At 40.9% G+C, this 15846-nt stretch overlaps 3 protein-coding genes and 1 long non-coding RNA gene across 4 annotated transcripts in view; 3 read left to right on the top strand and 1 right to left on the bottom strand.

Moving 5' to 3' along the window:
- Positions 1–15846, top strand: part of ddr1 (discoidin domain receptor tyrosine kinase 1) — a 124567-nt gene that overhangs the window by 51077 nt on the left and 57644 nt on the right. The gene's annotated exons all lie outside the window — the stretch shown is intronic.
- Positions 1–15846, top strand: part of LOC310724022 (nuclear factor 7, brain-like) — a 140146-nt gene that overhangs the window by 94351 nt on the left and 29949 nt on the right. The gene's annotated exons all lie outside the window — the stretch shown is intronic.
- gnl1 (guanine nucleotide binding protein-like 1) lies at positions 149–9259 on the top strand. Its single transcript, XM_083537165.1, has 12 exons — positions 149–424; positions 1613–1766; positions 4798–4934; positions 5102–5253; positions 5878–5949; positions 6688–6880; positions 6992–7090; positions 7184–7366; positions 7684–7862; positions 7970–8144; positions 8392–8532; positions 8886–9259. The coding sequence occupies exons 1-12, from the start codon at positions 352–354 to the stop codon at positions 9107–9109; spliced, it is 1782 nt and encodes a 593-aa protein (XP_083393291.1). The 5' UTR covers positions 149–351; the 3' UTR covers positions 9110–9259.
- LOC310725827 lies at positions 10564–13997 on the bottom strand. The gene is made up of 2 exons (XR_014533522.1): positions 12584–13997; positions 10564–12552 (listed from the first exon to the last, which is right to left on the bottom strand). It is a non-coding gene; the product is annotated as an uncharacterized lncRNA (long non-coding RNA).

Below are 15846 nucleotides of genomic sequence, written 5' to 3'. Positions count from 1 at the left end.
GATTCTTTTCAACACGATCACGCGCCGCTTGGGTTTTTAAATTAATGGGCGCTACCATTCAGCGTTATGTGCGGGGGGGGGGGAGTTTGTTTTGGTAGTGCCTCGAGTTTTCTCCATTTTAGGCAGGATTAAACGTTCAAACTGGTTTATTGTTAGGGGTTTTGGATTCTGTGCGAGTATTACGGGCACTACGTGTGTCGTTAATGCGGAATTCGGAAGAAAGATAGATAGAAAAAAAAATAAACGGTGGTACGGTCCGTGTGGCTTTATGACGTCACAGGAGGAAAGTTCAGTATAAACAGTGAGTGAGTGAAGGAGTTAGGTCATATTGCATTAAATCGCATAGTCAAAATGCCGCGGAAGAAGCCCTTTAGTAACAAACAGAAAAAGAACCAACTACAGATGAAGCGACAGAAAAAGAGAGGTGAGCATGGCGTCAAATTGTGTGTGTGCGCACGTGAGTGCGTGTGTGTATATGTATGCTTGCTAGCTTTGAGCCTAGTAGCCTAGCGGCTAACCTGATGTGCGTGAAAAAACACTGCGTCAAGACAGCCGCAGTTTTGTTTTGTCCCTCTAATCATGCACTTACGGGTATGTTTATTGGTAAACAAATATATGTCTCATGACTCACGTTTAAAACCATGTCCTGTATTCAGACACGCTTAAAACGTTTTACTGTGTAGTTGGAGTTGAAGAAAGGTAATAACAAATTGACCCCAAACGTCAATGTATATGAATCATATCTCCTCTTGAAACACCTTTCTAGGTCTGCTATTGATTTCTACTCACAGTGACTCTGATTATCACTGCGTTCATTTTCAAGTCTTTTTACTGTACAATTGTAGTTTGGATCCATTTTGCTTTTACTATTGAAAGTCAGTAGGAGTAAGACAGAGTACATGTGTGTGAATAAGAGGGCGGACAGTGGAGTGGTGTGGTTGCAGGGAGAAGAGGTGGAGAAGCTGGAGTCAACAGTGCAAAGTGATGGAGAGTGTGTAAGAGAAGTGAAGAAAAGAGTGCAGGCAGGGTGGAGTGGGTGGAGAAGAGTGACAGGAGTGATTTGTGATAGTAGGGTATCTGTGAGAGTAAAAGGGAAAGTTTATAGGACTGTGGTGAGACCTGTGATGATGTATGGTTTAAAGACAGTGGCATTGAGTAAAAGACAGGAGGTGGAGCTGGAGGTAGCAGAGCTGAAGATGTTGAGGTTTTCGTTGGGAGTGACGAGGATGGACAAGATTAGAAATGGGGAACATGGGGTATTGGTAGGAGAATGCTGACGATGGAGCCACCAGGAAGGAGGAAAAGAGAAAGCCCATTCCTGTATTCAAACTAACAGTAAAAAACTTTCCATAATGCTGAAAGGCAGGTGAATTTGAATCCATGACCATCAGGGGTTTTAGTGCGTTATGCGCAACGTAACAGACGCTAGAGGCAATCTAAGGCTTTTGCCAGCCTCAATGCCCTTAAACTGATCCAAGATGTGCGCTTCAGCTAGATCCACCTTCCTGTCCGTGACAAGGGTCATAACTGTGAGACGATTCGAATGCCATCGAATAAAATCCACTTTTTTGAGAATGTAGGTTATGATCGTATAATGTGTGTGATTGTAAAGGTGATCCAGGTTCGGCTCAGGGTAGCCGGAACGCGAGTCTCGAGAGAGCCATGAGACGGGACAGGCAGTCGGACACATCAGACAGCGAGACGTCCGACATTAAGAAGATCAACCACCAGCCTGGCACCAGACACAGCAGATACGACCCGAACAGGTGAGCAAAGCGCTAATTCGCAAATTGTCGCTTCGTCAGTTCGAGTTACTTTAACACACGAGCACGATCTGAGTGTAATATACAGCGCCTTCCAGAGTGTAATCACTTCTGTATTTGCGCAAATGAACGGTGCTGTGCGATTTCTAAAAGACAAAAATAAACAATTAAAATCTTACCAGTTTAGAAAGTGAGCAAGCAGAAGAAAACCAGCATCAATTTCCCTTTTTTAGGCTATTTTGAAAAAGCACTAAGAAACTAGCGGTTTTGAGGACAATAGACTCAGTGGTCAGCCAAGGAAACTTTATGAAGCAGATGAAAGACCCCAAACTTAAAGACCCTAGTACACTGTAGAAATCTGGTCTTTATAAAAGAATTGCAGCAAGAAATCCTGTGGTGCAAAAAGTATCCCCATCCAGCTCTAGACTGATGTGCCAAAATTTGTTAATATTGGCTGGAGATTGGTACAATAACGAGGGCCAGCAGGCGACAGTGAAGCATGGTGGAGGTGTCCTTAATGCTGAGAAACACAAGCAGCAGGATAATGACCCCAAACCTACATTAAGAACTATCTTCGGTGTGGAGAAGATGGAGTCTTGGAACTGATGGTCCTCACAGAGCCCTGGTTTTACCATTATTGAGTCTGTCTGGGATAACATGACGAGACAAGGGTTTGAGGCAGCTTACATACACAACAGATCTGTGGTTAGTTCATCAATATGTTTGGACCAACCTACCTGCCGAGAGCCTTCAAAAGCTGTACGGGTCTACCTAGAAGAATTGGCTGTTTTCCAGCCAAAATATTGATTTTGATTCCTCTTCTGTTCGTGTACTTCCTGTTTTGTTAGTAAATACCTTACCTTCAGCGTTTTGAGCCTCACACACTCACACACACACACACTCGTTCGCTCCCGATGCACTTTTTTCTCTCCGCTTCATCCCTTTCACTCGTCACTACAACAAAGGAAACTGATTAGTTCGATCACGTACAGGCGCGTTTCCTTCAGGCTCCGTCCTCCAATTTCGGGCAATTTATTTCGAGAGAATTCTGTCCTGCAGAAAATCGAGTCTCTGCTTAAAATATGAAACACTTGAATTGGAGTGATCCCCTCCTACATGCCTGAGTGCTGTACATTTCTTTAGATTTATTTTGTTTAGTTCTAGTTGTAGCCTCCTGTCTTTATTTGAAAGCAAGTTTGATTTCTTGTCTTGTTTAATGCAACTCTCTATTGTAAAATTTGAACCTCCTTTTTTAAGGCAACCATGTTTCAGGCAAAATGTCCTGGTAATTCAGAATTCATCAATGTAAGAGCATCAGAACAGCTCCAAAATATCTAATCTTGGCTGCAGAGGTGGGAAGTACTGAAGTACAAATACTTATTTACTGTACTTGAGTAGATTTTTCTGGTATCACTACTTCATTATTTATTTTTCGGACAACTTTTTACTTTCAGTTAAAATTTTTTACACAAATATCTGTACTTCTTAAATTTTCAAACCAGACTCGTTGCAGACTCGTTACTTACTCGTTGCAGACTCGTTACTTACTCGTTGCAGACTCGTTACTTACTCGTTGCAGACTCGTTACTTACTCGTTGCTTACTCGTTGCAGACTCGTTACTTACTCGTTGCAGACTCGTTACTTACTCGTTGCAGACTCGTTACTTACTCGTTGCAGACTCGTTACTTACTCGTTGCAGACTCGTTACTTACTCGTTGCAGACTCGTTACTTACTCCTTACAGACTCGTTACTTACTCCTTACAGACTCGTTACTTACTCCTTACAGACTCGTTACTCCTTACAGACTCGTTACTCCTTACAGACTCGTTACAGACTCATTAGTCATTACTTACTTGTTACTTACTCGTTACAGATTCGTTACTCGTTACAGACTCATTACAGACTTATTACTTACTCGTTACAGACTCGTTACAGACGTGTTACTCGTTACAGACTCATTATTTGTTACAGACTCATTACTCGTTACGGACACATTACTTACTCGTTACAGACTCGTTGCGACTCGTTACTTGTTACAGACTTGTTACAGACTCATTACTCGTTACATACTCGTTAATCTATATGACAAAATGTAACACTTTTTTTTAGTCCCTCAAACTATTTCTTTCTTTTTCAATATACCGCTGGTGTATCATGTCCTGGCTCTCACACAACACAGATGAATTCTAGATCACAAAGCCAACAGTGAGGAGGCAGGAGGTAACAAGAACTCTGGGGTTAACGTGGATGAGACTGAGGGAGTCAGTGACGTGAACATGACTGAGAGCTGAGACCTTCCTGATCACCATCTTTTGTCTGCTTGTGTTCTATAAGGTGGCAGTTCAGCCTGGATACATTCATTGGACAACAACATTTGAAATTCTTATTAATATGATTCGAGGCTCCCAAACCAGTTACCAGTGTGACACTAAAACAGTTAATAGTAATGGCTACTTTTTACTTAAAAAGTCAGCACCCAAACTTCAGTCAGTACTTCATCTTTTACCAGAGACCTTTAAAAGTATCTGTACTTCTATTCGAGTGAATGAAGTACTTTTGCCACCTCCGCTTAGCTGGCACTGTGTTATATCGTTACCTCAGGGTTTTGGCTATAACACAAAATATGACTCTTATGCCCCCCATAACTTCCTTTTAATCATAATGCATACACACAAGTGCACAGGGAAACATGCAAATCCCACATCTTCACTCTGTAGCTTAAAAAGTCTGTTGTTGTTTGGCTGAGAGAAGGCACACTTAACATCTATCTGCACTATTTTTCAGCCCATGGTGTTGTTTTTCCCCCCTCCTTCATTAATGTTTGGTTTTGATGAGAAAGAAGTAGCAGACTGAAACTGCTACTGTCTGATCAAGACAAAGTCTGTGTGTGTGTGTGTGTGTGTGTGTGTGTGTGTGTGTGTGTGTGTGTGTGTGTGTGTGTGTGTGTGTAAACAATGGGTGAAACCGTTGGTCTAAATGTCCTTGTGGGATAGACAGAGCCGGGAGTGAGCCAAAATGCCTTTTCTGTTCAGGTTTCAGCTACACTTCGAGAAGGACAGGATCGAGGAGGTGGAAAAGGGGAAGAGAATGGCCAGAGAGAAAATACTGCAAGCAGTACCTGAGAGGGAACTAGAGATGGACTTTCAAGATGTCTACCCTGAAGACCAAGGTTTTTACCTGCTATATTTATTCTTTTAAAATTTGAGCTCATTGAGAGTTCATGGAGCTTCTTTAAATCAATGTCAGCCGTGTTATCGATCACGAAACAGCACATCGTCCGTCGTTCCTACTTCCAGTTTACATACATACTTTTTTTTTTTTTCTTCCCAATTTCAGGGCTGGATTTCCCACGAAGGCCCGCTTGGAATTATGGGATGTGCAGAGAGGAGCTGTCGCGGAAGGAAAAGGTGGTGTTTGATGAATTTCTGAAGGCTCTTCGTTCCAAGAATTCTTCTGACACCCTCAGCCATTTTGAACACAATCTGGAGGTTGGTTGGATTGTTGTTGTTGGTTTTATTTGTTGTTGGTTTTTTTTGTCACTGCAGTCAGAGTCAGGAGTTTGAGAAAAAATATGTAGCACCTACTCCTCTAAATCCTATTAGTAACTCGAGTAATTCAATTACAAAAAATTAATCTAACTACTATACAACGGAACACAGAGTTTCCCACGGACCATTATTACTGTCGCACCGCCCGCCGAACTCTAAAGCGCTCTAGACAGGTAAAGACAGAAGAATGAAAAATGGAGGAACTGGGTGGGAACGGCGAGGGGTGAGGAGACTATTCGGGCCAAAAAAAAAAAAAAACCCAGAAAGTTTCCAACGTTTGGGATCGTTTCAAACTAAAACACTACAGTGCGGTTACCGTTTTTGCAATTTCAGCAATAAAAAAAATGTACATTTTCCTAAAAAGAGCACAAATTACTTGTTCATTTTAAGAGTATTATTTTCTCTCTCTTATTTAGTATTACTCTTATCCGAAGCTCTTAATGTAAAGGATTTTTTTTTTATCTTACTTGTGTTATTTAGACATTGACACCATATGCCTCTTCCAATTTTGTTTTGTTCCTCACTCTCTTTCTGAATTTCCTTCTATTTCATTCTCTTCCTCAGACATGGAGACAGTTATGGAGAGTATTGGAGATGTCCGATGTCGTTCTGCTTATTGTGGATATCAGACACCCGGTGAGTGCTTTGTTAATTATGTGTGTGTGTCGCGTCAGCAGGTGGGGCTAACGGATCTCATTACAGATCTGAATTAGCTTCTGGAGTTCTCTTTGGCCGTGGAACGTCCCAGTCCACATTTAGTCCCCATTTGCTGTTAAAACAACCTCCACTTTTCTGGGAAGATGTTCCACAGGATTTTGAAATGTGCGCCCATTCAGCCACGAGAGTGTAAGTTCAGGTTGTGACGTGAGCTGAGGTGAGGAGCCCTGGGGTGATGCCAGTGTTCCAAATTTCATTCCATAGTTGTTTAATAGGGTTGAAGTCCGAGTTCTATAGCAGACCACTTAAGATCTTCCACTCCAACCCAGATGTTAATGGAACTGGCTTTGTGCACAGGATCATTTTGGGTTTCCAAATAAAGGGGAAATTGAATGCTACCACATCTAAAGACACTTTTTTCAATCGTGTGCCTCCAACTTTATGGTGAACTAACATGTGCAGCTGGAAAAGTCAATACCATGTCCATACAGTTGACATCTTGTAATCATCTTGTGTTTGAAACATATGTTTTTTTAGGTGTCTTCTACATGTTGAAGTTTTAGAAATCTGACTAGGTCGTACCCTGTCTGAACCAGGATAATGCCGAGTTATAATGTTTTTGCTTATTTCATGTTTTGAGAGAAACGAATTGATTTGCGTCTGCCAGAAACGAGCCTCGATCCACTATAATAATCTGCCCTTCCTCTGTGTGTTCAGGTGCTGCAGATTCCCCCTGCTCTGTATCACTACATCACAGGTGAACTGCGGAAGCAGGTAATCGTGGTGCTGAACAAGGTCGACCTCTGCCCCGCGCCGCTCGTATTGGCATGGAAACACTACCTGAGCAATCACTTTTCTCACCTGCAGTGCGTGTGCTTCACCTCGAATTCTGGACAACCCACCAGCAGCTGTAAGAGCGCTCTGAAATTAGAGCTTTTGTTGTAGTATTCGAATTGTAGAGAACATTTTCAGTTGTTCCAGTTTAGTTTTTTTAATCCGCATTTCTATTTTTCATCTGCAGTGTTGAAGAAAAAGCGGATGAGGAAAAGGTGTGGGTGGAGCCAGACAGAAGGACCAATTCAAATTCTGAGGGCATGTCAAAAGATCACGGCAGGAAAAGGTTTTTTTTTTTTTTTCTAAACGCTTTTGTTACCATTTAGCAGCAGTTAAATCCAGCAGGGATAGATGTGTAACGTTTTTATTTGTTTAACAGTGGATTTAAGTAGCTGGGAAAAGAAGATACATAGGGATGCATTGGCTGTAGGACCAGATGGCGAGGGGTGTGATGAAAGGACGGGGAGAGTGCTGATGGAACACCACACTGATGTCGCCATGGAGCTGACCAGCCCTACACGAGAACTTTACAAAGACGGAGTTCTGACGTTAGGCTGTATAGGTAACAGTGTACACACACACTATCATTGGGGTAAAAAAAAAGAAATAGTTTAATCTGGTCAATAATTTTCCCAGTGATCTCTCCTATAGTAATGGAACGAACCAAATCCAATTGCCTTTTTGTTTTTGTTTTATACATACACACGTACATACATACTGGACTGGATAGATTATTCAGTAAATTGGCAGACAGAATGGATCATGCTTTGGATCATGAACAGATCCTTTCTTTCTCTATTTGCTGGCCTTTCCATTACTTTTTGGCCATATTGTGTATCTCGCTGTTTAATGTAATGTTTTTTTGTTTTTTATCTGCAGGGTTTCCTAATGTAGGAAAGTCTTCAGTGTTGAATAGTTTGGTTGGTCAGAAGGTTGTGAGTGTGTCTCGAAATCCTGGTCACACAAAGTATTTCCAGACCTACTACCTGACCCCAACTGTTAAACTGTGCGACTGTCCTGGACTCGTCTTCCCGTCTCAAGTCAGCAAACAACTACAGGTAAAGTTAAACAAACACACACACACACCGAGTATGTGGTGTTGCAAAAGAATGCAAGGCAAACACTATTTTTTGGAGATGTTAATGTTGATCTTTGCACCTTTCAGGTTCTGGCTGGTATTTACCCAGTGGCCCAGGTGCAGGAACCCTACAGCTCAGTGGGATACCTGTGTGAGCGCAGTCCATTCCTGTCAGTACTGAAAATCACACACCCAGACAAGAGTACCGACACCCCAGACGCTCCTGGCACTTGCGTCTGGACAGCCTGGGATGTTTGTGAAGGTAAGGACTGACCAAATTAGAGTTTGGAAAACCGGTAGCTGTTATCGTTTGGAAAATTACAGAATCTTTTAGTGTAAAGCACAAAATTAAAACTTCCTGTTGTCCAGCCGTTTGTGTGTTGGCTACGTACATAAATTTGAATGGGTTTAGAGAAGCTGGCACCAGAGTTTCTGTTGATTGCTAAGATAACGAGGACATATTTCTCACTAACGCTTCCCTTCTGTTGCTCTTATTTTGGAATGAACAGCGTGGGCAGAGAAAAGACGTTATAAGACAGCAAAGGCAGCACGGAATGATGTTTATCGAGCCGCTAACAGCCTGCTGCGTTTGGCAGTGAATGGACAATTATGTCTGTGCTTGCGGCCACCAGGATACACACAGAGCAAAGGTATAAAAAATAATTTTTTATATATATATATACATACATACATACATGAATAAATCTGTTGTGTTAAAGGCTTTAATTTGGCCTCTTATATTTATGTATTTATATTTGAAATAAAAAAATGGTCTAACAAAAATATAATATATATAAATAATATTTCAGATTGACCATTTAATAATTTATATTTGTAGCATTTAATGTCAAGGCTTTTCGTTTTTTTTGTTTTGTTTTTAAGTAGCCTTAGATTTCAACCCATTCCTCCCATCTGTAGTGTTGCCTCAAACCTCTTTATTTTATTTCATTTATGCAGTACAATTAATTTAAATATTTAGTACAAATATATTTTTTGTTTTTAGATAAATGGGAGTCCCATCCAGATTTGGCAGATATCTTCACTCTGCAGGGACAAAGACCAGAGGACAAAGAGAACGAAGGGAGGGACGAGGAAGACTACTGTGACGCAGACGATGACGAGGATGCCGACGCGGACGACGAGGACGAAAGTGCGCGGACCGACACAAAAGGCAAAGCCCACAGCCTGAGCCTGTTCGGCCAGCTGGGAGAGATCGAGTGTGAGTGAGGAGCGAGGAGCTGCTCATTCTGTCATCTCAGTCTTCATCTCTCAGATTCTTCTCATCTGCGTCTCTGTACAACTCTGTTCAAGTTACTTTAATGGTCTGTTAAGTACTGAAGCTTTCAATGAAACTTTCAGAGGTTGCACTCCTCAAGATTTTCTTGCCTCTGTGTGTGTGTGTGTGTGTGTGTGTGTGTGTGTGTGTGTGTGCGCGCGCATGCGCACCTCTATACCCTTTTCAGCATTGTTTAATGCCTGTGATTTTGTTCTCATATGTGAGAGTTAAGCCTGAATGTAATTACAGTCAGCCAGTTGCGCAGACGGCGTACCGTGTACAATCGTTGATTGATCAAGAATCTGTGAGTTTTTCAGCAAAAGTTCATCAGAAGGTCACCGGTAAAGAGAAAAGACAAACGGAAGACCCCGCATGCAGCGTTAGGACGAATACGCCAGGTGCATATAAGGGACATGAGTAAATACAAAAGCCAGCAATGACATAAAAAAGGAGCAGAAGACGATAAGAGGGAGTATAGAATAGATCTTTAAAGCACTTGTTAAATCAGGAAGGAGCTTTTCAGTATTCCTGAACCGATCTCAACAAACACAAGGGTGTGACCGGAATATGAAATCGATGCCTCCTGGAGACATCAAGTCATGTCGGATTTGGGAAAATATACGCTGCATTTTAAAAAAAAAATTTTAATAATCCCGCATGCATCCTTCGAAGGCAGCGACGTCTTTGTAATGTAAGACGTCCGTATATCACACAGCTCAGGGCGAAGCGAGCATTAACGAGGAACGCGTTCGAAAGGAACTGCGTAATTCCCGCCTTTTCCGAGTCCATGACATTCCGTTCTCAAAGGTTTTTTTTTTATTTCTTGATAATGGAGCTAATCTGATCATTTGATTGAGTACAATTTTGTAGAATGAACAGCTAATATCTTGCAGATTATTAGCTGTGGGGGCGGGGGTTGGGTGACAAGTTTTTAAGTAATGGAGGTGATATTTTGTTACCTGATTATAGATTTCTATCAGGGCCAGTCTGAATGGGGCTGATGCAGGGGATTTGTAATGTGGGGTTGCAGGGAGTAAGTTTGTGCCTGTGCTTATCACTAAGCGACACTATGCAAGATTAGGAATTCTTTTCGAGTAGGTTAGAAATGAAGTCGTGGTGGAAGATGCGCACCATGCCGAGCCGGGATCCGAGATATATTTATTTATGGGACATTATATTGTACTACACGCACTTAAATATTATGGATAGTGAATGCTGGTATCTAAGGACCATCTTCCTCCAATTTTTCATGCATAAAACTCTGGGAAAACTGGGAACACGAGCTTGCACTTGTTCTGACGCTTTATATATGCAGTTCTCTCAGACCCAATCGTGGAGCTTTTCTAAAAGGTTGCCAAAAATGTGTGCGCACACAATTTGATGGTTTCTTATCTAAGGATCTAAGGGACCCAAACCATTCCAGCATGACAGTATGTGTTTGTCAAAACCTTGTTTTCCAATGTTGGTGTGGAAGAGTCTGCACAGAGAAAGGATCTTAACCACAATGAAAACCTTTGGGGGGAATGGATTACTAACTGTACCCCCAGACCTCCTAGCACGAAGTGTCCCCATCCCTCTTTGTGCAACACCGATCCCCACAGCCATGCTGCAGGATACTACGAAGGAAAGCTTTCCGGGAAGAGTGGGTGATGAAATAACGGCAACAAAGAACGAAGTCTGAAAGAATCGATGAATTGTGCAGATGAAGGTCACCAATGAAGGCGAGTGTACTGCATCAGATCAACCAATAATCAACTAGATCTCTAAAATAGGTCGAAGGTGGATCTCGGTAACCTTCAGTTGGCGAACAACGGAGCAAAACACGGAATTACAATTCTGTAGATGGAGGAACAAGCAAGAAAGGAAACCTACACTGTTACAGTACAGTAAAAGTTGAAATCCTGTCCGGTCTCTTGCAATCAATATCCATCAAAAATGCTGTCAAATATATAAATTTGTGCTGTGGAAATTCATAGACGCCGTACAGGAGAAATTCAATCTCAGTCGCTGTCATCCAAACCGCAGTTTATATCAGGAAATACTGAAAGTGGGCGGCGTCATGCTGACATGACAACATTTTGACGATCTTGTTTGTGAACAATGTCAAAAGAACTTATTCTGATTATTGTGTGTTATATTTATATTGAATTATATGTTCATAGACATACTAACCTTAGAGAGATGTACTAAGGATTTTAAGAAAAGTACAGGCTTTTGCAAGACATTCAATGTATTATGCTGTTTGCACAAATGGTTTTGAGAATGCAAATATTAAGGACGAGTCGAAAAATGCTCCGAGAGCTTAAAAAAAAAAAAAAAACAGACTTTTCAGGTGAAATAAGTAAGATGTACAGTAATCCCACTTTTATCGCGAGGGTTACGTTCCAAAACCACGATAAACGGACGCCACCCCGAAAATGCTATTTTATGTATACGGTACTGTCCTGTATTAACATTTTACTTCAATTTATAATGAATAATTCTATTTGTATTAATAAATGTTATTATTTCAATTTTAAACTGCATAAGTTTTACGGTCTGTCGTGCTAGCCGCCAGAAACAAATTAGTTCTGTGGCGAATACAATTCCGTGATAAGCCAGTGGGGAGCGCGTGAGATTCGAACCCTAGTAAATCGGGGGGGAAGGTGGGGGTTGTTTACTGGATTATGATCAACATGACATAAACAACGATAATGACGGAAACAGCATGCAATTGTACGCAATCAATTTAATGAACGTGCAAAAGCGCTCGCAATTTGTTCAAAGCATTGAGAGATTGCTTTTATGATGTGAAGTAGTTTCGAGAACTCCAGTTCTGATCAGAGAAAAAAAAAATCTTGTCTAGATACACGATTACACATACTGGACTGCATATAAATCACAATAAACCTACAGTTCTTAAGTTTTCCCCTCAGGATAAGTGTTGAGTAAACTTTTGCATATGGCACACGACGTAATTCATATTTGATTGGACAATTCATTTACTGTCACATGCGCCAGTGTTTATTTTCCTGGTGTGTTTTTTATTTTATTATTTATGTGTGGTCATGTCTATAATTTGTTCTTGATTCCAATACAAATCACCTGTGACCACCCGTCTTCCTCCTTACCTCCCCCCACCACCGCCACAACACATGCACACAAAGCAGCCAAATTGAAAATGACCTAATTTCCTGTAGTTAGTGTAAATTCGATTGGCCGCTCACGATCGCTATGTTCCCAGAGCTGCTCTCGTGTTTCGCTCGGCGCAGAACTTATAAACTGCACAAATTAAATTCTGGCGTGTCGCATTCTTCGAGAAGCTTTCGGTCGTGCCAGCACAGGCCATACGCAGTGCATTAGGGTGGAGTGAGACATAGAACATTCTGCCGTTCCCATAACGTTTCAAACAACACTCCGACACCATTACGGCGCTTTTCTCAAACACACACATACACACACGCCATCCATTCCATATAAATTAGTCGAATGCGATGGGGTAATTAACCGAAAGCATCGTGTTACCAGCGTCTGAGGTTGTATAAACCTCAGCCGAACCGTAAACAGCAGTTAACACAGACTAAACCATACAACATTCTACTTCTGGTTAAATTGTAGGAACTGTCCTTTACGGCACAGTTTTGCGTTATAAGTCTTTTTGATGCTCCTAATTTGACCCACATGAGTTGATTGTGCTGCATTGGAAAAGAAAATACGTCTCTTTAAGGGGCGAAGAAACTCCCGAGTCTGACATGACCACAGTTTACACATCAGGTACACAGCCAGGGGGCGATACAGATACATTTTTAGCATATTATTCAAATTTTGTTCCTAGCTGAATTAGCAAAACAATTAAGCTCATAATCGGATCCACATGTAAGTCCCAACATCCACTAAATCATCTCTTCTGCAATTTTCTAGTCGGGTTTGTTTGCCTGTACAGAGGCATTGTGTGAAACCTGATGTACTGTTTATACTGGAACTCTCCAAAATCTCTTTTTTTTTTTTTTTTAAACTTGTTTTGACACTGTGCAATTCAAGTTCCTTTTATATTTATAAATGAAACATATACAGGTGCATCTCATATAATAAATTAGAATATCATTAAAAAGTTGATTTCTTTTAGTAATTCAATACAAAATATGAAACTTGTGTATTGTATAGATGCATCACACACAGACTGATATATTTCAAGTGTTTATTTCTTTTCATTTTGATGATTATGGTTTACAACTAATGAAAACCGAAAATTCAGTATTTTAGAAAATTTTAATATTGTGAAAAAGTTCAATTTTGGAGACTCATGGTGTCCCACTCTAATCAGCTCAATAAATCCAAACACCTGCAAACGTTTTCTGAGCCTTTAAATGGTGTCTCAGTCTGGTTCTTAGTTGGATTATTAAATAAACTAAATAAAATATGCTAAATCAACTTTTTAACGATATTTTGATTTATTGGAATGCACCTGTATATACAATTTAATTTAATATATTAGACAGACAGACAGACAGACAGACAGACAGACAGACTAAAGTTTGTGGACACCTGACCAACAGTCGTATGCACCTTTGGAAAATCTCATTCCACATTTAGTTTCCAGTTCTGTAGGTTCATTTTGCTCCACTCTTCTGGGAAGATGTTCCACTAGATTTTGAAGTGTGTTAGTGGAGATTTCTGTTTATTCAGCCACAATGGTGTTGGTAAAGTCAGGTACTGATGTATGTGAGGTGAGGAAACCTGGGGGGCAGAAATTCATTCCAATTCATTCCATTCATTCCAAAGGTGTTCAATAGGGTTGAGATTAAAGCTCAGTAGCAGACCACTCAAGATCTTTCACTCCAACCCGTGTAAACTATATCTTTATGTCAAGTCAAGTCAAGTCAAGTTTATTTGTATAGCGCTTTTCACAACAGACATTGTCTCAAAGCAGCTTTACAGAAAACAACAGTGAAGGTGAATGGTGTGCGTTTGTCCCTGATGAGCAGCCGTGGCGACAGTGGCAAGGAAAAACTCCCTTAGATGATATGAGGAAGAAACCTTGAGAGGAACCAGACTCAAAGGGGAACCCATCCTCATATGGGTGACATCAAAAGTTTGGTCATAAATCTTTCAACAATACAGAACAATTTGTGATCATCATAGATCCAGCATCAGCTTCTCCATGCCAGGGCCTTTAAACACTCGGCATCTACTTCTCCATGATCATCCATAGGTCCATAATCTTCACGAGGTGGGACGTGACTGGAGCTGGCCAAACCTCAGGAAGCCTCGGGATGGGGAGAGAAAGAGAAGCAGTGGAGAGGAATTAGCGTAGCTGCTGTTCATGATATTAACAGCACAAGTTGATAATGTGCATGTGATCAGATGTTCTGGAGCACAAGGTTGTGATGTGATGTGTGTGATGTGTGTTATGTGTAGGCTTTGCTAAAAAGATATGTTTTTAATCTGCACTTAAACTGGGAGAGTGTATCTGAACCCCGAACACTGTCAGGAAGACTATTCCAGAGTTTAGGAGCTAAATGTGAAAATGCTCTACCGCCTTTAGTGGACTTTGCTATTCTAGGAACTACTAGAAGCCCAGAGTTTTGAGATCTCAGGGAGCGTGACGGATTGTAGCGTGTTAAGAGACTGGATAGATACATGGGAGCCAAACCATTTAGTGCTTTATAAGTGAGTAGCAGTAGTTTGTAGTCTATTCGAAACTTAATAGGAAGCCAATGTAGGGACGATAAGATTGGGGTTATATGATCGTATTTTCTTGACCTAGTAAGACCTCTTGCTGCGGCATTCTGAACTAACTGAAGCTTGTTTATTAATGATGCAGGACATCCACCTAGTAATGCATTACAGTAGTCTATTCTAGAGGTCATAAACGCATGGACGAGCTTCTCTGCATCAGATATAGATAACATATTTCTTAGCTTAGAAATATTTCTAAGGTGAAAGAAGGCTGTTTTTGTAACTTGATTGATGTGATTTTTAAAAGATAAGTTGCTGTCTAAAATAACTCCCAGGTCTTTTACCGTTGAACTAGTAGTTACAGAACAACCGTCTAAATGCAGGCTGAGATGCTGGAGCTTCTGTGTACTATTTTTTGGGCCGATGAGCAAAATCTCCGTTTTATCAGAATTTAATAGCAGAAAGTTATGGGTCATCCAATCTCTTATTTCTTCAACACACTCAGTTATGCGAGCTAATTGAGCTGTATCGCCTGGTTTGGATGAAATATATAGCTGGGTATCATCAGCATAACAATGGAAGCTAATTCCATGCCTTCTAATAATATTTCCTAATGGAAGCATGTATATTGTAAAAAGCAGGGGTCCCAGAACTGACCCTTGTGGCACGCCATAATTTACTAGCATTATCCTGGATAGCTCTCCATTTAAATCTACGAAATGGTAACGATTGGACAGGTAGGATTTAAACCAGCTTAATGCCTGTCCCTGAATACCGATGTAATTCTGTAAGCGATCGAGGAGAAGATCATGATCTATAGTGTCGAACGCAGCACTAAGATCTAGTAAAACTAATAGGGAGATGTAGCCTTGGTCTGAAGCTAAAAACAGGTCATTAGTGATTTTAACTAGAGCAGTTTCTGTGCTATGATGGGGCCTAAAACCTGACTGAAACTCTTCAAAGATATTGTTCTCCTGCAAGTGGTTACATAGCTGGGCAGCGACAATCTTTTCTAAAATCTTAGACATAA

The sequence above is a fragment of the Silurus aristotelis genome (assembly GCF_946808225.1).
Source record: "Silurus aristotelis genome assembly, chromosome: 1".
NCBI lineage: Eukaryota > Metazoa > Chordata > Actinopteri > Siluriformes > Siluridae > Silurus > Silurus aristotelis.
Note: the sequence above shows the minus strand (reverse complement) of the source record. Positions and strands in the feature narration are given on the sequence as shown.

Excerpts from the sequence above, each read along its gene's own strand:
- gnl1 (XM_083537165.1), top strand. The coding sequence starts at position 352 with ATGCCGCGGAAGAAGCCCTTTAGTAACAAACAGAAAAAGAACCAACTA. Across the intron at positions 5,950-6,687 it reads TTGTGGATATCAGACACCCG|GTGCTGCAGATTCCCCCTGC; the intron begins GTGAGTGCTTTG and ends CTGTGTGTTCAG. Across the intron at positions 8,533-8,885 it reads AGGATACACACAGAGCAAAG|ATAAATGGGAGTCCCATCCA; the intron begins GTATAAAAAATA and ends TTTTGTTTTTAG.